Source organism: Bactrocera latifrons, unplaced genomic scaffold (genome assembly GCF_001853355.1).
Source record: "Bactrocera latifrons isolate USDA-ARS-PBARC rearing strain unplaced genomic scaffold, ASM185335v1 scaffold_58, whole genome shotgun sequence".
Lineage (NCBI taxonomy): Eukaryota > Metazoa > Arthropoda > Insecta > Diptera > Tephritidae > Bactrocera > Bactrocera latifrons.
The window spans coordinates 924,883-947,470 of NW_017537245.1; the positions used below are offsets into that span (position 1 = coordinate 924,883).

Here is a 22,588-nt window from a genome sequence, read left to right on the forward strand (position 1 = left end):
ATTAGATAGTTTGTAAGGCAGCTCTTTGCTGCAGTGGTCTCATCTAAACAATTTCTTCGGAGTTTGCTCTATTGGCTCAGGCAATAATTCACGCTCATGCAATTACTTGAGCAAGTGTTTTTGATTGGTAAAAATTATTCAAAGAGGGTTGAGAATACGTTGACGACGAATCACGTGCAGGACTGCCATCACCAGTGAAAGCACGATAGCGTCGCGTTAACGTTTGTCAGACAATGCCTTTCGACTACCAGGATGTCAATAAACGTTTAATACCGGCGATGAATCTTGGCTTTATGCTTACGACCTGGAAACATACGATCAATTGACCGAATACAAAAAAAAAAAAAAAAAAAAAAAAAAAAAAAAATTTAAAAAAAAAAAAAAAAAAAAAAAAATGCGCAATTTTCACAGAAATTGTCTGAAAATGTCTGCCAAAAATCCAATTTTCAGTTTTTTTCCTTCGTCCAATTTCTAACTTAAGATTTTAACTAAAACACATATTTTTTCACTTTAGCTGATTCTGTAAGGAGTTATCCTGCCAACGCGGGCGCATCATTTTTCGAGTGATCACCGGAAATGGCGTCGCAATGGACGATGTTAAAATATTTTTTACCGTAAATTTCAGAATATCTTTGTTAATAGTGTATGCTTGTAACAATAAAAAATGCTAATAAAATAATTAATTTTTTATATAAGAAATTTTTTTTTGAAAAATGCTTATGTAATCCTTTAACAGCTGTTTCGAGGATTGAAAATTACGTTGGCATAAAATATATTCGGAGCGTTACTTTAGGTATCTATGCCGAATTTAGTGCTGAAATCTTTGTAAAATATAAAAATACTTGAGATTTTTACAGACAGATGTATGGCAGCTATTGGTTACGATAGTGCTTATAGCGGTTCCAACAAATAGTACCTTTTTGAGAAGATAAGGATGTGCGTAAAATTTCAGATCGACTCATCTAGACTTAAGAGACTAGTTATGAATTGACTTTGTCAGCTCGTGGCGGCCATGTTTGTTTATGAATTTGTGAAACATTTCGTCAATGTATTCAATAAGGTTTCCGATTTCATGTTTCACTTTGGTAAAACGCCATATTGGACTTGGAAATTCTCTAAGCTTATTATTGAAATTCACGTTTTTGAAAAATTTGTTTTCATCGATAAATCATCTCCTCAGATGAGGCCTAACTCTGAACAATTGCCAGCAAATGATAGTAAAAATCACTAAAAAAGAGGGAGATTATACCAAAAATACAGAACCCACAACCGTGTGATGGAAATGAAGAGTCATCATTTAGTATTTCGCTTCGCTTTATAAATCCCGGTGTTGGAACGACCAGGGTTATTTTTAGAACTTTGAACTCTGATGATGTGTATTTGTTTCCTCGATATTAATTAAGAAGAAAATTGTTGATAATCTTAGATACTCGAACGGTTTCGGTATGAAAAGGCTTAAGATTTTCTAATCGATTTTTTGAATTTAGAGTATTCCACTCTTTGCATGCTCAAATATACTTTAAATTTACATGACATTCTACATTTTAAGATTTGTTTTGATATTTTGAAATGTTTTCAATATTTTCTTAGACAAATTCATAAATTTGTGAATGAAAAATTCTATTTTGTGTTTTATTTTATTTGGATTTGCAATTGAAATGTGTTTATTACCGGCACAGAAGAGTGGTTCCAGTTTAGACGACAGTTTAACGTCCGTCAGTAGTGAGTCCTTTGTGCATTCAACTAGTTTCAAGCAAGGATCACAGAACATCGCGGGGGAACCCAAGTTTCTTATTGTCGGCGCCGGTGCAGCCGGTATCGCCTGTGCGGTGTCGTTGTTGAAAAAGGGTTTCAAGTGTGTGACCATAATTGAGGCGGAGAATCGGATCGGTGGACGGATTTATACAAAACAATTTAGTCATAATATTGTTGAAATGGGTGCACATTGGTGCCATGGTGAAAAAGGTAATATTGTCTTCCAAATGGTTGATGGTAAAAATATGCTACGATCCTCAAGTTATATCTATACGAACTTCGACTGTATACGGTCCGATGGCGAGGTCGTGCCGAATAATGTCGTGCAACAATTGAAAACTATATTGGCACAAATATTTGCCAAACGTGAGGAGGAATTACCGACATTTGAAGGTACACTCGGTGAATATCTTTTCAGGAATTTCTTTAAAATATTACACCGTGATGAGTATAAGAACATCGATGAAGTAATCGCAAAAGAGTTTTTCGAGAATTTCGCGAAAATTGAACGATCGGAAACGTCAGCGGGACTTGATGAAATATCTGGTCGGGGTTTTCAAAGTTATAAAACCTGCGACGGCGATTACTTATTGCATTTTGAAGAAGGTTTTCTTCACTTTCTACGCACACTAATGGGAGCCGATGAGCTTGGCAATGATTTGGGCATACTCGAAGACAAAATTCTATTCGGTATACGCGTGAAAGAGATCATATGGAAACGACATGACTTCAAAGTTGAGGTGACTTGTGAGAACACAAGTGCCATCTTCCTCGTTGATCATGTTATAGTGACTGTTTCATTGGGTGTACTGAAAAGCAGAGTAAATCAAATGTTCACCCCTGAATTGCCAATATCGAAGCTAAATGCCATCGAAGGACTCGGTTATGGAAGTATTATGAAAATATATCTCGAATTTCCCGCACCGTTTTGGAGTAGTCAATGGACTGGTTTGGCAATGCTTTGGCGTGAAGAAGACGCTGTTGAGATACGTGGCAGCCAACGCGCATGGTTGGAAGATATTTACGGCTTCTATAGAGTACCTAGGCAGCCATGCACACTGGTCGGTTGGTTGGTCGGCTCAAATATACCACTCGTTGAAACAATGACAAATTTTGATGTGATTGACGGTTGTTTATACTTGCTGAGACGTTTTCTACCCCAATGGAAAATAAGTAATGTTGTAGATTTGGCTAGAAGCACATGGGATACCAACATAAATTTCAATGGTTCATTTTCATTTCGTTCACTCAAAACAGAAGAGTTGTCCACATCGCCGGCAGAGTTGGCACAACCAATAACTATGCTGGGGCCGGCCCCAACCTATCGCGTGCTCAATCCTCTTAAAGGCGCTCTAGCCGTTAAGCCGGTAGTACAGTTCGCTGGCGAAGCTACACACGATTGCTATTTCGGTACAGTGCATGGTGCAGTAGAAACCGGTATACGTGAGGCCAAACGTTTAGAAGGTTACTATGCGTTAGATATATAGATAAATCGATGTAATATTTACAATAAAATAATATACGAGTATATTGCAAAATAAAATTGGTACAGGTAAATGATTTTATTGTCTGCAAAGTAGGTTCTTTATATTGCTCTGAAATGAAATGAATCAGAAATGAAATGTGTCTGTCAAAAGTGAAAGCCTTGAGAGACATGATGGCTAAGTAAAGTCCATTATACAGGTCCTTTATTAGACAGTTACTGTGTCGTTTTAGTACTGCCAAATACTCCTCACCTAGTCTTATGGGTATCATATCTTCTTTCCATTCAGGATACACTCCAAGTCAAACTCCTCTATTGCATCAGACTGAGTAGGCATTTCGCGGAATAAAGACCAAACTCTATAAATCACTCATTATTCCCGTCCTAAGAAGGGTCTTATTCTCGTTCAAGAGAAAGGGTCTGCGGAAGAGTTATGGTTCTTTGCCCATCGGCAAATCGCCATCGCATTCGATGAGCTTTATGAATTATACAATGAGATTGACATAGTTTAGCGAAAGAGACAGCGTTTACGCTAGCTAGATTGTCGTCCGTATGGATGAAAACCCTCCAGGTTTGAAAATATTGAACATAGTAGCCTCCGGGGGAAGCAAATAAAGAGGAAAACCTCCACACTGTTGAAATGATCAGGTGGAGAAGAACCTGGCTGCACTCGGTATCTCGAATTGGCGCTGAATTGTGAAAAAAAAAACGACTTTCGCCCTGTTGCTAACGCGGCTATAATCGCGTAAGCTGTGTATACGAGAAAGAAGATCATTCTCCCTAAAAAGAAGTACAGTATCGGTTTTTATTAAAAAAGTGTATTTATTTTATAAGAAACACATATTATTTAATCATATGCAACCTGCTCTATTACTCCCTTATCACTTGGGGCTTGAAATCAAGTTCAGAAGCCTGTTTGAAAGATTCAGCATACAATGGTAAACGCTGTGTCATTGGAAAGTTCCAGAAGTCTTTCACCTGTCTGCACAAATTCAAATCTAGCTCAGTCACAAGTAGGCCATCACGATGCCGTGATAAGCCCGGAGTTCGTGCACCATTCGGTGCCGCTACATAAGATGAACCGTAAAAGGGGCCGAAAACTTTATGCGCCTTCTTGCCATCACCGGAGGTATATTCATTGGGAAACTCCTCGATACCCACACGATTTATTGCGACTGTGAAATAACTATTTGCGATAGCTGCATTGCGTGCTTCAATACCCCAGAGTGGTTCGCTCAGTGCACCCACGGTGGCCGATGGATTAAAAACAATTTCGGCACCGTTCAAACCGAACATCATCCAATTTTGTGGATGATGGCGTCCATAGCAGATATTTATAGCTATCTTGCCAAAGTCTGTCTCGAATACTGGATGACCAGTATTACCTTCCATATAATAAGTAGATTCGTTGAAGTCACCAACTCGTGGAATGTGATTTTTACGATGTTTGCCGAGGTAACGACCACGATTCGATATCACGACCGTTGTATTCCAGATGGTGTCGCCATGCGTCGTATCGCGCTCGAGCACTGACGACAGAATGACCATATTGTAGGCTTTGGCGAGATCTTGCAGCATTTTTGTTGTCGGGCCATTCTCAGCCTCTTCGGCGAACTCACACCAGGGAAACTTTTCGCGTGTGCAAAAGGCAAACGGCATTGCTAGATATGGAGAAAAATATTGGTTCAGTCTAATGTTCATATACATTTGTAAACATTTTTCTTTTGCAACTTACTCCACGCCTCCTGCATGCATAGAATATTCACCTCCGCCGCCGCAGCAGCCTTGATTACGATCCGTATTTTATTCCAAATGGCTTCGCGTTGTTTGTCCACTGGATCGGTGGTGGGCAGTACAATAGAGTTCTGTATAGCGCCCACACGCACGATGCGGGGCTTCCGTATGTGCTCTTTCTGTGCTGAAATACGATATCCCTGGATCTCAAAGTCATTGTCAGCAGCTAAGCCGGTCGCAGACGCTGGCAGTTCCAAGACATCGCTGTTACAGAACAAACAAATAAAAACTTAGATTTTATACATTTGTACATATGTATGTATATAAATAATTTTTTTATAATAGTTCAGAATGAATGAAGTTTTCTTTTTCAAAAATTCATTTAGAATTAAGTTAACCATTGTTTTTGGGTTCATAGCTGTCAAGCTAAATCAATTTGAATGTTATTGCTGTGCTTTAAGGGGTCAGAAGTCAGTCAGTCAGTCAGTTTTTGATAGAAATTTTTATTCCACAATAGAACTTGTTTCACATATCGTGAGGTATATCGTGGAGTGTATAAACACATTTTTTTCGGAATTTTTTGATGACATCTGTAGGAGAAAACACGATTTCTCATGTTTGGATCATCTGAAACAAAAACCCCAATTTATTCATAACAAGTACGTGAATGGTGATCGTTTTTACTAGAATCATGAAAAAATTTTGCTTAACAAAACAGTAATAAACTTTTTTTTTTGTTTTTAATTTTCCCCATGTTTTTTTTATAATAATTTTAAATTATAAAATAAAGGGACGATAGGCGTTTCGTGAACATTGATTAAAAAAACAAAAAAAAGAAATAAGCAAATCGGTTGAGTAGTTTACCGGAATCATGTCCGCCAACTTAAAATGTGTTTTGAGAAAAACGCGTTTAAAGTTTGAGGTATTATTATTTTTGGGCCTTTCCAATGGTAAAGTGGGAGTCTACATTAATTCTAAGGGTATAGTGCACATAAAATGCAAAAAGAAATTGAAAAAAGATTACCCTACTGACCCCTTAATCATACCAACTTTGTACTTAACAATTTTCTCAAGCAAAAGTAAGCGCTTGATGCGCTTGACCCGGAGTGGGAATATACACATTAATAGATCTACTTTTCTTTATAGTATAAGAATATAACGCTTATTGAGAGGTTATGATAACTAGATTAATCTTAGGAAATCTTTCTTATATCCTCAGCATCAAAGTATTAGTAAATCTATCTTCTCTTTGGGATCATATAAAGCTGCAGAGGTAAAACGAAAGAAGAAACAGAGTGCCACCTAGAACCGGTTTTTTATAACACTAGATAAGTATAACTTAGTTTTTTTTTAATTCTGTGAAGTCTGTGGGTACGCGCGTGCCGTGTTTGACATAAAACTATTTAAAAGTTTGTTGTTGTATATATTACATATTTTATCAGCAAGTTCTCACACCAGTCAAATACCCACCCGTTCGTTTAGAATTGCTTATTATAAAAAAGTCTTGCAGTATTTTCGCTAGTTGTCGCTGAGAGCGCGTAGTTCTAGTTTTATTCGTCACATCGGGTCATGCTATACCTTTTTGGGAAGCTCATTTCACAAGCTAACATGTGTTTGATTGATTGTCGTTTCTTTTAATTTGTTCGTGAGTTATAGCGTCGCAAACATGGAGCAAAATAAAGAGAAAATACGGCATATTTTACAGTAATGCTACGAAAAAGGCAAAAATGCATCTTAAGACGCCAATAAAATTTGTGCAGTTTATGAACCCGATACAGTTTCCATTTCCACCGCACAACGATGGTTTCAACGTTTTCGTTCTGGTGTAGAGGTGATCAAAGATGCGCCACGCTCCGGAAGGCCTGTCGTCGAAAATTGCGATAAAATCCCTGAATTGTTCGAAAGAAACCGACATAGTAGCAGCCGTAGCATCGGTCAAGAGCTGGGCATGAATCATTTGAAGAAGCTTGGAGTCAATAAGAAGCTCGATGTATGGGGACCACACGAATTGACGCAAAAAAACCTCTTTGACCGTATCGACACATGCCAATCGCTTCTGAATCGCAACAAAATCGACCCGTTTTTGAAGCATATGGTGACTGGTAAGTGGGTCACTTACGATAACGTAAGGCGCAAACAGTCGGGGTCGAAAAGCGGTGAAGCGGCCCAGACGGTGGCCAAGCCTGGATTGACGGCCATTAAGGTCCTTCTGTGTGTTTGGTGGGATTGGCAGGGAATATTCCACTATGAGCTGCTCCCCTATGGCCAAACGCTCAATTCGGACCTGTACTAAGAGTACCAACAACTGGACCGCTTGAAGGCAGCAATCATGCAGAAGAGGTCATCTTTGATCAACAGAGGCCGAATTGTCTTCCATCAGAACAACGCCTGGCCACACACATCTTTAGTGACGCGCCAGAAGCTCCTGGAGCTCGGATAGGAGGTTCTTTTGCATCCACCGTATAGCCTGGATCTCGCATCAAGTGATTACCACCTGTTTCTGTCCATGGCGAACGCGCTTGATAGTCTGAAGTTGGCCACAAGAGAGTCCTGTGAAAATTGGCACTCCAAGTTTTTTGCCAATAGGGAAGCGAGCTTCTATGAGAGGGGTATTATAAAGGTGTCATCTCGTGGGGAACGCGTCATCAAACAAATTGGTGCATATTTGACTTCAATCGCGTTATAGTAACCAATTTTATGAACAATTGAAAATTCAATAAAAATACCGCAAGACTTTTTTGACAACCATTATTCAATTTGCCATTAAGTTTTTAACACTCAGAAGGTAATAACCAGATATACATAAGTATTATCAGAAATTCGGAGCCTCATACATGTGTAAACTATCAGCGCGACAAGCTGAGTCGATTTAGCCATGTCCGTCCGTCTGTATATACGCGAATCAGACCCTAATTTTTAGAGATATCAAACTGAAAGTTTGCACACGTCCTTTTCTCCGCCTATATCAGATCACTACATTGCATAACTGCAATAGGAACTGATCGATCAAAATACCTTTTATACTTTTAATGCTATGAAAATGCTATTGTGAAGGGTATTATAGCTATATTTATACATATATAGGTATATGTATATAGAAGTATAAGCATGGCGTGCATAACAACGCTGGGGGTTTGTCGCCCGTAATGATTGAACTATGAAACAAACACACAAATCCCAATAAAATATAACATATGTATGAGCATATGCATTTTTATATACATATTACTTAAAATTAAATTTCCATATTATTAACAAAACAGACGTTTAATTCATGCATCAAAATAAAATTGTTGTCTCCAGATAAGCCAGTGTACATAGTTTACCAAAAGAATATAACTTTTATGATACCCTTCTAGCTGATAAGGCAAAGGTTGTATTATTTATTTAGAGTGGCAGATAAATTTTTCCTAACTCACTAATTCACCGTTATATAATTAATGTTTGCATGCACTCAGCTGCTCCAGTTCGATTTCAAAGCAAAAAATTCTCTATACGCAATTAAAAATTGATATTTTTATTGTTTCGCTTTCATCAACTTACTGTTCGGGGACGCCGTACAAAATTCGTTTCACCTCTTTCAGCTCATTTTGCGGTATGTGTTTCTCCAGGCACTCTTCCAGGCTGTTCAAATTGAAATCAGACATCTTGAGTTGCAGACTTTATTAATTTATGTTTGCTGCAGTACAAATTTTGAAGCTTAAATGTTGATTAATACTTCTCTAATTTAAAAAAATTTCTTGGTGTTTGATAGTTTACGAAAATATTCAATTTTGTCCAAATGGATCTAACCAAGTCCGCTGCTTGCTCGCTAACGAATGACAATGTTTAGAGTGCTTCCTCACTTGGGTGGTGCCGATGCAATCATAGATTGATTCAACTTTTCTGACGTTCAATTGCGTGGCTCTCAATTTTTATTATTTACTCGCTGCGACAGACACAAACATATTTATTAAGTAGGTGAATTTGTTTGGCTCTATGCTAGCTAGAGTTTATGCTCTTAATTAGTTTGTTAGTTGTTTTTGTGAGACATCGATGTTTGTATATGTTTATTTATAAATATTATATATATGTACTATATATGAGTATGTTTATTCCACGATCAGCTGAGTTAAGTTAAGATATAGCTAGAGAGAGAGAGAGAGAGTGAGAGAGAGAGAGAGAGAGAGAAAGCTTTATCTGCCATTTGAAATAATTTGTTTTGTTATTGTATTCATGTTTATATACCCAGAGAAAAATGTTAGGAACAAGTAGGAATGTCATAAGTTCGAACCAAGATCGATAAGAAAACCCAGATACTTTTATGAAGAAAACTTTATAGTCTGAAAGGGAAAAACAGAATACATTTAATACTTTGTCGCGACTACCAGCATTTCCCGAAACGTTTTATTAGAGACGATGAGTCTTGGTACTATGGTTACGACCCGGACAAAGGTCAGCTGAAGAATTTTTAAAAAGAGGCCGCAATTATGGGCCGACAACTTCGGTTTTTGCACCACGATAATGTATCGTCGCATACATTGTTTGTACAGAAAGTAGTAGGACTGATCTTCTTTCACCGCAACTGTACTGGGCGCCTGGTCAGTTGTCTCCGAGCACCTGGAGAGTCAGAACAAACATTTTCGCGCGATGTGGTTCTGGTATGGTGGTATAAGCCGAAAATGCAGCGATCGTTAGAGGAGAGGCGATTAAATTCTGTAAAAAACTCGATAAATCTGCTACAGAGACGTTTGTATCATCAAGCAGGCTTACACAGATGTTGATTTAGCAAGAAGTGGTGCTTTCCGGTGGCAAAAGGCCTTTTTGGAGCGAGAGAGGTCGCTGATGAAGGCCGGAAGAATGAGCACATCCACAGTGAAAACGATGATCATTGTCTTTTTCAAATTTGTTCCTCCTGGACAAACCGTCAACGCCAAGTTTTACGTGTAAGTCCTCAAGAGACTCAAAAGAAGGGTCAATTGGGTAGGACAAGACATCGCAGCCGACTGAAAGTTGTACCACGAAAACACTCCGGCTCACACCGCCTTTCTTGTGAACAGCTATTTAAGTAAGGCCGGCACCCCAACGCTTAAGCAGCCGCCCAACAGCCCAGATGTGGTCCTTTTTGAACTTTTTTTTTTTTTACTTGTCTGAAAAGACCGATGAAAGGCATGCATTTTGAGACGAATAGGAGATTCAAGCAACATGCACCTCGACCCTCAAGCCTATTCCGGAGAATGGCTCCCGTGAAGCCTTCAGTGCTTGTCTTTGTATTTCTTGCCCGTAGCCGCATATCGTACAATAAAGAATGCTTTCGGATTTTGTGAGTGAATTATGTTGTATACATATACAATTTCATTATCATATGTTTCTTAACGTCCAAGATATTTATATTAAAATTAATCTAAATAACTCAAATTACGATGCTCATTATATTAGTAGTACTGTGCAAAAGTAAATGCAAGTAGATATAATCATACAATAAATAAGGTATATTAAATTTATAGCGAAGTTTATAAGATCCGGAAGGAAGACTTTATACACATAAAGCATATGTATACCATATAAAATATATACTATATAAAACATATACTATACTTGATCAGCGTGACGAGCCATGTCCATGTATATACGTAAAATGGATACAAACAAAAATTAATTAGAGGAACCGAAGACATTATATTATAGTTGGGGAATGGAAGCAAGACTTAGATCTAAGATCTCCCAGATTGTCCGATATTTTCGGTAACCGCAAGCCGAAGTGTGATAATCCTTAGGTATATGAGAGTTGTATTGGCTCGATTTTATCCATTTCTGGCACAAGGACACAATGTTGTCAGGAAATGATATTCTCTGAAATATGTAAATATATAGTATCTCAAAGACTGTTCGATTTTTTCAGTAAAAGGTTAGTTTTCGGTAAGAGGGATTTGAAAAGTGATGGTACGTTTTGGATAATTTTTAAAAGAGATACAATTTGTTCAAGGTTTTATACCGATACCTTCATTTGGCGCTTGATTTACGACTGCCTCCTGAAGTCCATTTCATAATGATATACTGATATTTCATTCATTCTCTCAAATTGTCAAAGTAACTTACTTATAGAGTTTTAACAGTGCCAGAATGTTCTTTGAAATTTTGTTTTTCGTGGATCAAAGCTTTTAAATTTGTAAAAATGCGTGAATCACAACTAACTCACTCATCATTATGTTAGTTTTAATGGTCTATACAATACTCACTCAATTCCCTTTGCTTTCGAATTTATCCGGCTACTTTTAACAGTTTTGAAATGGCTGCATGAGTATCTAGCTAATATTCTGCGAGCTCTTTTTGTGCATATCAACATCTTCATCGTTCTTCCAGTTCGTCATCTCCAAAATCACCACTTTTAAATCGTGCGAATCACCCTTGGCGGGTTCGCTCAGTTATAGCATTTCTCCCATAAGCTTCCACCAAAATTCGATGAACTTCGACTATGGCTTTTTATACCCTGAACAGGGAATATTAAGTTTGTCACCAAGTTTGCAACTGCCAGAAGGAAGCGTCGGAGACCCTATAAAGTATATTATGATCAGTATGTCGAGCTGAGTCGATTTAGCCACGTCCGTCTGTCTGTATATATACGAACTAGCCCTCAGTTTTTAAGATATCGTTTTGCAAACGTCATTTTCTCTTCAAGAAGCTGCTCATTTGTCGGAACTGCAAACTGGCACTGCACTTGCTTTGACATCGTTTCTCCATGGCAGTGGAACCGTTCCCTGTGTTCGTCACTTACGGCCCCTAAATTTTTAGTAAATTTTAAGAGATATGTTGCGACCAATTTTCTTTATAGGTAGTAAGTATTTTAATCACAAGATCATTGTAATTGTCAGCTTTCACATTTCCAAGAAAATTTTTAGCAACGCTTTTAAAAGCACTTTAGGCTTATATTTGAGTTTCACTGAGCATTTCCTCAAATCTTTTATCTTTGATTTGCCCTCCTTAATTTTTGTTTCACTGACTCTTGGAGATTTTTGTTTCTGATACAATAACCCACTTCCATTTCTGTTCATTATCTTAACAAAATTCTTCATTAAACCCAATTTAATATGCAAAGATGGGAGTAATAACTTTTTTTTTCCAGTGTGAATTCCTGACGTATTGGCCACTGCTCCTGTACATAATGACAGTCCCATTCGTAAAGGAAGCAACAATATTTCGTATGTCCTAGTTGCATTCCAAGAAGAAGTGCTAAAAGACCTCTCAAATGATTCCATCATATGAAGCTATGCTAACCTTAATAGAACATATAACCTTAATCTAATATATTTTCAAAAAATTATTTCAAATAAAACTTATATATTTTCATTGTCATAACTTTTTTATTAACAAAAATTTTCATTCTTTCTTAAGTATGTTCTCTATGGATGTTTAGATATTATGTTACACTTAAATAAAACAACAATGTTTGATTCAGAATAAAAACGCGTAAGTATGTTTGAAGAATATTAGAAATTTATGTAAGCTATGTAAGCTATGTGAGGGTAGCGAGTGCTTTTAAATTTATGGTGCTGAAGTAGAAGGCAAAATTTAGACTTATACATATATGTGGATGGAGAGTACAAGTAACGGCTGATCTAAGAAGAGGTAATTTTTTCAATAGTCTTTTTTGACAGATCACCCGTGAGTCGTTGGAAGCTGTCATGTTATTTTTGTTCAGCACACTTTGACAATTTCTTCATGGAAAGACTGTTCAGGCATATGGTTTACAAATCGTTCAACCTTGTTACGAGAAGTCGCATTCTATAAAGAATTTGTTTCGTGCGCTTTGCTCAACTTAAGGTCAACTCAATCGGTCTACTGAGCGTTGCATGTATTCGCTACACCATCAAACAACTTGAGACCCAGTATTCATTATTATTTAAGGACATCTCTGCGATATTGGCTCTTAGAAAGTTCCAAAAAGAACCGACGTTTTGAAGTCAAATTTTTTGCAGTGATTTTTGGCTTAATGGGTATGTAAATAAGCCAAATTACCGCATATGGGACGAAGCGCAACCTGAAGAGATTCAAGAGTTGCCATTTTATCCCGAAAAACAACGGTTTGATGTAGTTTGTGGGCCGGTAGAATCATCGGCTCATATTACCTCAAAAATGATGCCGATGAGGATGTAACCGTCAGTGGTGACTGTTATTGTGCCATGATAACCGACTATTTTCTGCCTGAAATTTAAGCTCGTGATCTCGGGAACATTTGGTTTCAACTAGACAGGACAGGGCCACTTCCCACACATCACATCAATCAATAGACTAATTGCGAGAACTCTTCGCCAAATAATGTTCTTTCGAATGATAATAAATATTCCACATTAACTTTGAAGTTTATATTTTTTTGGTTTTTGTTTTAAGTAGGGAATGGATCAACCTTTATTTTACAAGTATTCAAAGTTTCAGTAATGACAAAAAATATTTTTTTGCGATTAGTTCTTGAAAAGTAGACCTTGTAGCACAAGGCTCTACTTGCGTTATATGCGTTCGGGCGTTTTCCATGTCCATGTATGTATATATATATCTGCAAACAATTTCCAATAAAGCTTATGTCGAATTAAGTTAAGTTTGAAATTTTGAATATTTCTGGAAAGTTGAGTGTATGCTTTAACTCTCTTTTTTATCGCAAATTGGGTACGTAGTTTCTAGAAATACATAGGAGAGCTTCGAAAACGTATGCAAAAATAACTCAAATTGCTTTCATTAACCAAATTCGACTTATGTAGAGTATGTTCCTTTAACATATTGTATATGCATATGTACGTATGTATATGTTTATTGATGTTTTATTTTGAGTAGTGAACATAAAGTTGTCATATTTTGTCTGCAATTTGTTAACATTTTGTTGTTTTTTTATTGTTTAATAAATTTTTTATTTCAACATTTTCATATTGATAACATTTCATTCATTATATTATAATATAAGAATATGCATTTTCAATTTTAATTACAATAGATAATAATAAGGATTATTTTTTCATAACTTCACGCTTATATACACTGTAAATATATATATATATATAATGTGTTATTAGATTTTGGACAATCTGCTTTTCAACTTATATAATTTTACATATGAAATAAATAGTTACATTCTTATCGTTTAATACTTTTATTATTGCATTGGTTCGAAAAGTGTTTGCTAACATATTTTCAATTTTTGGAAAATCTATTTTTAATTTTCATTATTGTATTCCTTTCATTGTTATCGCTTCTCTTATATTTGTTTTAATTAGATTGGTTAATTTTTTTAATGAATGAGACAACCTACCAAAGAAAATTGTTTAAGTTAAAAATTGCAAAAAAAAAGTTTTAAATAAGTTCTGAATGTAAAATATAGAATGCAATTAAGAATTGTAGGGTTGAGGTTTTAAATATGTGCTTCTAGTGTGCTCTTGTCATATTTCTTCAAAAATGAAGTAATAATGTTACAGTCAATGGAGAATGCCATAGAGCCATGATTAATGACTTTGACTGACGACCTTTGATTCCATGAACACGGTGCTATATACGATATAGCCAACGAAACAATCGATTTATTGAAGGAAAGTTAAGGTGAGCGCATTTTCTTGATTCTCTTCTTCTTCTCAATTTTTTTGTATTTTGGGATTAGTCATGCTTTATTGTTTTTCAAAATATTCCCCATTAATATCCAAACACTTCCTTCATGAACGAACAACTTTTATCAGTTTCGGCTCATCATGAAACACCCATGCATTAGACTGATCTTTACTTTCGGGCACATAAGCGTAAATCCACTAGACAACCATTTTTCACAATTTCATTGACTTGTTTCGAAGCAAAGCTGTCGTATTTTTCTATTCACCATACTAAAGGGGTTCCCAAAGCTCTAAATATCTGTATTAAAGACAACCTACGTAAATACTACTGGGTGATTTTTTGGGGGATTATGTGAAGTCGATTGTCTAGGTAGATAAGTCCGAGTCGATTGACACCTTGGAGAGCGTTATTGCTGACAGACGGCTCCAAATGCTATAAAAAACGGTTGAGAATCAGGTTTCAGAAATAAGTTTTAAAATTTAATGCCAAACCCTTGTGTTTATATTAAAGGCATATTCTTGGCCAGAACATTAAAGGATATACTATAAATTCTATTTCTTCTTAAAAACTTCTTCATTGGTGTAGACACCGCTTACGCGATTAAAGCCGGTTGACAACAGCGCGCCAGTTGTTTTCGCTGTTTGAAAACTATGTGTCTAAAAAGCACTCCTTATAATTATACGAAGATTTTGCCTCCCGACGCGATGAAACCATTTGGTATGACTGAATGCGATGTTTCGAGCCAGAACTAGCAACTGGTAAAAATAAATATCAAAATAAGTCTCACAGATGAGGTTTTAAAACCAGTTTTGCGATATACGTATGGATTTTCAACTGCACCAATTTTTTAAAATAGTCTTGATTGAAAAACAAAGTTTTTTGGCTTTCATATCTTAGAAACACGACTAGAGAAATGTATCTTAATCAAAGTTGCATTTAATAATAAATTTAAAATTATATTAAATCAAAATAACAGATAAATAGACGTGAACAATTATTATAATAAGTGGGAAGGGTTACGAAAATTGTCGATGCGGAAGGTCGTCTGCATTCAGGCAAGCATTTTAGGGTTAACATAATGACTTATGATCTAGGCATACAATATAAATAACATTAGATGAAAATGCTAATTTTTGCTTTTAATATATTTCTTCAAAATTACAGCGATAGCATTACTTAAATTCTCGGAGAGAATACTAAAGATTATTTTTTTAGATATTGAAAATGTGTTAATTTTTTAGGCAGTTTCAAAGTAAAACTAATATGAAGTATAATATATTTGTATGTATGCTTGCATTTTAGCAGTGAAGAAAAATATTTTAACTAACAAATATTCTTTTGAGAGCAAATATTATGACATTAAAGACATTTGCTGTTCGAAAATGTGATTTATTTGCACTAGTTGAGCTTCAAAGTAGAAAATGCAAACTAAAATTACAACAAAATTTAAGGATAATATTTTTGATTACAATTTTATAGATTTTTTGCATTTGGAATACAATTCACTTCCTTTATATATATATATATTTATATTTTATATTTTTGCAAAACATAATTATTTTACTTATATTTTTATATTTAGAATTTCATTAACTACATTGACGAAAATTCAGCGAATAACTTCAAAATCGGTAGTATTTTTTTGTAGGATGTTTACACAATGTTTTGTTCTTTACTTTAATTACTTTACATACACATGGTTTTTGATGTTGGCAACACTGAAATTATGTTTTTTTTATTGTGTACAGACATAGAGAAGTTGGTTTTTTCTAAATATTGTACATTAAAATTTCAGTTTGGAATATACAATTTCTTTGTGTTTATGTATATATGTACATACATACATATATTATATAGGTATGAGTTACGCATATTCTACATTCTTTATTGCATTCATCAGCTACTTACATTTCTTTGAGAGGGTTTTTGGAAACATGCTACGCAAACTGGAAATCCTTACTTCCGCTTTTGTTTCATAAATTTTTCTCTATGCTCAAAAAAAAAAATATATTCGGAAACTATTCAAAATGTTTTTTTTCCACATATATTTTGGTGTTTTATGTTAAATTCATTAAACAGCTTTAAGTTTTTTCTCTAATAATTAAAATTAAATATTTAATGCATGTATGTGTGTGTATATATATGTATATATGCCTCTTCATATATGCATGTATATACTGTGTATTTATCTGTTTATTATATTTGTGTTATTGGTTTTTGGCATTTGGATTTAGCATATTCATCAGCAGTGTTTGTCTTTTTCTGGTTGTTCCTTCGGTTTTTAGGCATTTTATTGCACCCAGGCGGCGGGCGCCCACAGAGGTTCATTCTCCAAGCGTTGCACTACATTCATCAGCTGTTCGAAAGCCGTTAGCAGATCGTCGTTCACGATGACTTCGTCGAAGAAGTGGCCATAAAGGAAATCGATGCGTTCGGCTGATTTAAGCATGTCGTTGAATTCTTCGTCCTAAATGGTAAAATAGTCATGGCTTTAGATAAAAATATTTGCATTTCGTTTTGTTCTTATTCAAAGCTCAACATTTTGGTTGCTACCTTAACTGTTTGAAGCGGTTTGGTACTTGGCTAAGCTTTAGCAAAAGCTTTGTTCATTATTCAGTTGTTGCCAACCTATTTAGTTTTACATTCCAAAATAATAGCGGAAAATCTTCCATAGTTAACATAATATATTTTTTTTTGTAAAAAACAAAAATAAATAAGCGAATTACTAATTTAGGTTGGTATTTTTAGAGGAAATAAATTATTCGATAATTTGTGAAAAAAAAGAAAGTAGTAGGTTGAAAGACATTGGCGAAAAAAATTTTACGAAAACTTTAATGAAAAATAATTCACCAATGAGCTGCGTAGGCAGATTTTCAATTAGAACACTTTTTCACATAACCTCAAAATTTATGTAAAGATTTCAGACAACCTTGTTTTGATTTATTAAAAAGTCGGTAGCGTTGGTATTCATTGAAATCTTAACTCCTATTTGTTATTTCATAGTACCAGCAGTTAAAAAAGCTAGAATCATTTCTCTTGCATTTTTTAAGATGCCTTACCATTGCATTATAACGGGTGATCCAAGTAGAGGTTTTCAGTAGTATTTTTGTACAGTATTGTTTGGCATTTCATCATGGAAAAACTTACGGTTGAACAACGTTTACAAAACGTTCAAATTTATTACGAAAACTCACGCTCAACTTATTTCCAGCATAATCGGCCTACTTATTCGCAACATCCCGTGGTGAGTCGATTCGGAACCGTTTGCACCAACTCGGACTGACGGATATAATGATTTGGCACATTCTACGTCAAGATCTTATAGAAATGAATCCACTTAACTTTTCACCACGACATCGCTCGCTCTATGGGCTCATGAAAAGTTCCAAGAAGAACTGATATTTTCGAGCCAAATTTTGTTTCGCCATGATCATTTCCGGCTGAATGGATATGTAAACAAACGGATTGGTGTGGTTTGAGGGCCGGTGGGATCATTGGTTCATATTTGTTTAAAGTGGCGATTATTATTAATGAAGCTCGTGATATCGGCGATATTTGGTTTCAGCAAAAATGCCTCACTTCACACACATTATTGACATCAATGGATTTACTGAGAGAATAGTTCGGTGAGCAGGTAATTTCAACTTTTGGGTCAGTCGATTGACTACCAAGATCGTGTGATATCACACCATTAGACATTGTCCTGTGGTTATATGCAAAGTCTAAAATCTATGCAGACAATCTCGCTTCCATTCAGACCATGGAGCAAAACATCACGCGTGTCATTCGTCAGTTAACAGCCGAAATATTCAAAGCAGTCGTCGAAGATTGGACTCGAAGGATGGAAAGCCTTAGACGTAGTCGCGGCCAAAGGATATTCTTTGGAATGTTAATAAACATTCCCCGTAATTTTTATATCATCAGAAAATAGATATTTCAGCAAGCATAAAGCCCATTAAATAAAAAGCATGCCTGATCAAAGGCTTTAGGGAAAAGAGGATTGAATATATGATAGGAAATATACCAAAGCGAAGAGCATAGCTTAACACTGACTTTGTGAGTTCCAAACTTTAAACGCTTGAGATGGAATATCTTCCATGGCGCTCAATATTCCGATTTAAAACAAATTGGGTAACCTAAAATATGTATCAAATGCAATGAATTTTTTAAGGGAGCTTGATCGACCAAATCAAGCTGCAAATACTTTCTGGTGGCTGGTATTGGATATACATACATATATAATTCTACGGTGCTTTGAGATCTTCGGCTAGTAAATGTATATTTTCTACTTAATGTTACGATTAATGAAATTTTATTAAGAGCTTTTTTATCGCAGAAATAAATTGGGAGGATTAAAATTTCGAAAAAAGCTTTCGTCAGTGTCTTCGAATTCAGTTTTGGTGTGGTGGTACTGTGCTCTTATGTCCACACTATTATTATAAAAGAACTTTGCTTTAAAGAAAGGTAACTAGGAATTCTCTACACTAACTTAGGTATAATATAGTAGATACATCGCTCAGCAAATAACTGCGGTACTACGATTGAGCTATAAAAAATACTCTTGCCTGTTTTCACCTAATATGCAAACTCCGACTTTTCTTTGTTATACTTACCGTAAAACCACGAGCATTACTCTCGTCGAAAGTGGACTTGGCTCTCGACTCCGTGCGTGATTTTTTCAAAACATCAAATTCTGGTGGCTTTATATGGATTATAAACGGTTTCGTTTGTACCGTGCGCAGCGCTTTAATCGCTTGATAATGTGGACTGAGCACGCAAACACAGCCGGCATTCACAATGGATTTGACACTTTCGCCGGAAGTACCATACAAATGACCCTTATATTCACCGTGTTCGATAAATTTGCCAGCAGCGATATCGGCCTCCATTTTTTCACGCGCCACAAATATGTATTCGCGTCCTGCGACCTCACCGGTGCGTATTGGACGTGTAGTGTCTGTTGAAATATAAAAGACATAAATAATTTTGTAAATCATAAACGATTGCTATTAGTAATTAATGTCTTACATGGCACTGGACTGCGAAACTTTTCGGGGTCGCGCGCTACCAGGCGACGCCTCAGCTCATTGCGACCCACGCCTGGCGCGCCGATCAGCACAACTGGACGGTAGACGCCCGGGCGTGGATATAATTTGGCAACCTCTTCGTAGGTGGCGATCATTTCACGATCAAAGTCGTCGTTCTCTGTCAAATCGTACATAATCTTTTTAGTTTTGGGCTGACGGCATGAGGAAGTGCTACTGCTAGAATGCAATATGGGTGTACCGGGCGGGGTGGTGCATATGGAAGCGCAAGAGCCCTCTGATGACGGTTATTTGAAGTTGATGCGTTAGGTTTTAGTTTTTCGATTTTGTGATCGAAAGGAGTTTAGTGGTCAAATTGTTTGTGGATGATGATGATGCGAACGTTGATGATGAAAATGGCGGTAAGTTGTGTACCCACATACACAAACATACACAGAATCATGCAAAGTGAATATTGTTAAATAAAAATGTTTTGGGATTTACGAATTATTTAGTTTAGTTAAAAGTGATTTTTTGTTAGAACATTTAAATAAATAAATTGTTGTAGGTATGTACAATGCATAAAGCCAACTCACTCTTTGAATCGGCATCATTCGTCTCCATTTGCGAACGTTCGTGTATAATGCGCCGCTCTTGCAGCGCACGACTGGGTATCAGCCCAGCGCGGGCAGTGCGTTCCGATTCTTTGCGTGCCTGCCACCAATAGGCGTCGTCCTGCAGTGAGAGAAAAATTTGTTTTTAAAAGTGCACAACGATCATTGTATATTTGATTTTACCTGTGATACAATATGCAAAATATCGCCTCGTTGAAATGCCAGTCCCGCCTCTTTACAGGGTATGTAAGGATCTGTTTCGGGATTGTAATCGAAGTGCGCGCGTACACGCACTTTGGACTCACGCTGGCCGCCCTTGCCATCCGATGGCACCAATTTGAAGGTGATCGTGCCCTCAGAGTTTTGCTACACAAAAGAAGTTAATTGACATCTTGTTCGGTGTTTGTTTATATGTAGGTCTTCGCAACTCACCAAAATGCTTAGCACGTCTCCGGGCGTTTTCCCCTCTACATTTATGCCGTTCACCTCGATCACCTCATCGCCCACATGTATCAGTCCGGAGCGATCGGCGGCGCCGCCGTGCATAATGCGCGCTATAATTATCTTTCCCGTCTCCTCGTCCGTTTTTATCGTTGCTCCCTAAAATTTAATTGCATGCTAAGTAAATTGGCCTGAAGAATGTGCTGAGGATTTGAAAATGTTTTTCGAAAATATTTGCAACACGAAAACTAGCAATGCACCTTGGTGTAAACAAATTAGGTAAGTGTAATTTTTCGAAATACTTAACGCACATAAATTACGACATCGAAAGATGTAAATGTACTCGTGTTTTTGAAATAAAAATTTGATTTTTTTTTTCGGGTAGTGGATGTGGGTGGGAATATATATCTGGTCTTGGGTATAATTGCTAATGGTGTTCTTATTGCTTTATGGGGCAATAATAATAAATGTAAATATTTAAGTGAATAAAGTAGTTGTTGTCATTAAATATGTAAAATTAACGATTCGAGTTCAGAGCCAAGATGTAGATGAGATGCAGTACATGCAGTCTGACGGCGGAAGCGCAGTGGAACCTTAAAAAATGTTGGTTAAAATCGGCGCTAATACCGGTTTTATCAGCTGTGCCATTGATTCTTAACATTTATATGTCGGGCTACCTGAAAAGCTATCTATTCTCGAGACTGAGACAAGAAGAACAACAACTAAACCGAAGACGAAATTTCGGACGAAATTATAGAACAAATCTATAAAATAATTTTGTTTGATTGAAAACTTAGTTAGTAAATATAGCTGAGATTCTAAAGAACCCAAATAATGCGTTAGGCGTATCAGTGAAGAAAGTTTGATTACTCGAAAATTCTCTACAAAAAGATTTGCCGTGCGAGCTCACAAATCGTTGAAAAGATGGATAGATAAATCCGAAATTTCAGATCGTGTTCTCTGGACTTATCTTACCAATTTTTTCTGTTGTCTCTCAGACTTTAAGAGAAGGGTGATTGAAAATAAATCACCGATGAGACCTACTTCGAAATAACAAGAAAACCCTGCTATAAAAAATATATGCAAATGATGGAATATTAAAATCTAATAAATGTTTGTTTTAGCCTTTTCAGCCGGCCTGTTGTTTGTCCAATTACCTTATTTCCTATTAAATCGAGAATAAAATCTACTCAACATTATGACTTCCGGTAACGAGGTTTTGACCAAAGTAACGATTTTTTTTCGACGACGTGGGAATAGCTATGAAATCACTACAAATGATGCAAAGAAGATGCTTGTAATATTCAAGAGGAAAAATTAGAGACTCCATAAAATAATTATATAAATGATCAGTGTGACGAGTTGATCGATTAAGCCATATCCGTCTTTATGTACGGAAACAAGTTCCCCTAGTTTTTCTGAAATCTATTCGATTCTATCTGGTTCTAATTTGGAGCCGCCGATTTCGGACCACTATAGCAAAAATTAACCATACAAACCGACCTTCAAACTCAAGCCCTTATAAGGAAAACTTTATTATTTAACTTAATTAATCAATTAGCGTAATCGCAGACTATGCTCTGTGAAAATTCTTAAGAGAAACTGTAGGTGTTTTCGTTAGCAGATATGTATGTGTGGTTCTGTACGCCTCCATTTCTCCGTAATATTTTAATTCTGAAAAGTCCCCGCGTAGTGAGTTGGTACGACAGTCCTAAATTACTTTACCAAATATTATCGCGATCTGACAATCAGTGTGCTTGCAGCAGCAGCTTATGTCGGTACACCTCAGTAGCGCGTTGCGATTTTAACAATGGATAAAAATATAAAACAAATTGGTTTAAAATTGTGTATTTCTAACCAAATTTCGTGGGCAGAATCATTGCGAATGTTGGAAAAGGCTTACAGAGACTCAGTTTTATCAAAAAGTGTTAAAGAGATCGAAAGCGAGTTCGACAACTCTTCCGAATCCC

The 22,588-nt window shown here is 36.3% G+C and overlaps 3 protein-coding genes across 6 annotated transcripts in view; 1 reads left to right on the forward strand and 2 right to left on the reverse strand.

The window, feature by feature from the left end:
- The first annotated feature begins 1,610 nt into the window (after positions 1–1,610).
- On the forward strand, positions 1,611–3,262 carry LOC108974686 (spermine oxidase-like). The gene has a single exon (XM_018942673.1). The coding sequence runs from the start codon at positions 1,611–1,613 to the stop codon at positions 3,240–3,242; it is 1,632 nt and encodes a 543-aa protein (XP_018798218.1). The 3' UTR covers positions 3,243–3,262.
- Positions 3,263–4,040: 778 nt separating this feature from the next.
- LOC108974681 (beta-ureidopropionase) lies at positions 4,041–8,839 on the reverse strand. The gene is made up of 3 exons (XM_018942667.1): positions 8,516–8,839; positions 4,974–5,236; positions 4,041–4,899 (listed from the first exon to the last, which is right to left on the reverse strand). The coding sequence occupies exons 1-3, from the start codon at positions 8,617–8,619 to the stop codon at positions 4,109–4,111; spliced, it is 1,158 nt and encodes a 385-aa protein (XP_018798212.1). The 5' UTR covers positions 8,620–8,839; the 3' UTR covers positions 4,041–4,108.
- Positions 8,840–16,679: 7,840 nt separating this feature from the next.
- The window catches only part of LOC108974675 (MAGUK p55 subfamily member 7), a 32,875-nt gene continuing 26,966 nt past the window's right edge, over positions 16,680–22,588 (reverse strand). For 2 of the 4 annotated variants that reach the window (XM_018942659.1, XM_018942658.1), the window contains 6 exons: positions 20,610–20,777; positions 20,361–20,543; positions 20,160–20,298; positions 19,568–19,744; positions 19,153–19,496; positions 16,680–17,006 (listed from right to left, as the gene is read on the reverse strand). In XM_018942659.1, the coding sequence (XP_018798204.1) occupies positions 16,830–17,006; positions 19,153–19,496; positions 19,568–19,744; positions 20,160–20,298; positions 20,361–20,543; positions 20,610–20,777 (1,188 nt within the window). In that variant the 3' untranslated portion in view covers positions 16,680–16,829. Of the gene's footprint in view, positions 17,007–19,152; positions 19,497–19,567; positions 19,862–20,159; positions 20,299–20,360; positions 20,544–20,609; positions 20,778–22,588 lie in introns of all 4 variants that reach the window. The other 2 variants (XM_018942657.1, XM_018942656.1) reach the window with 1 other exon arrangement.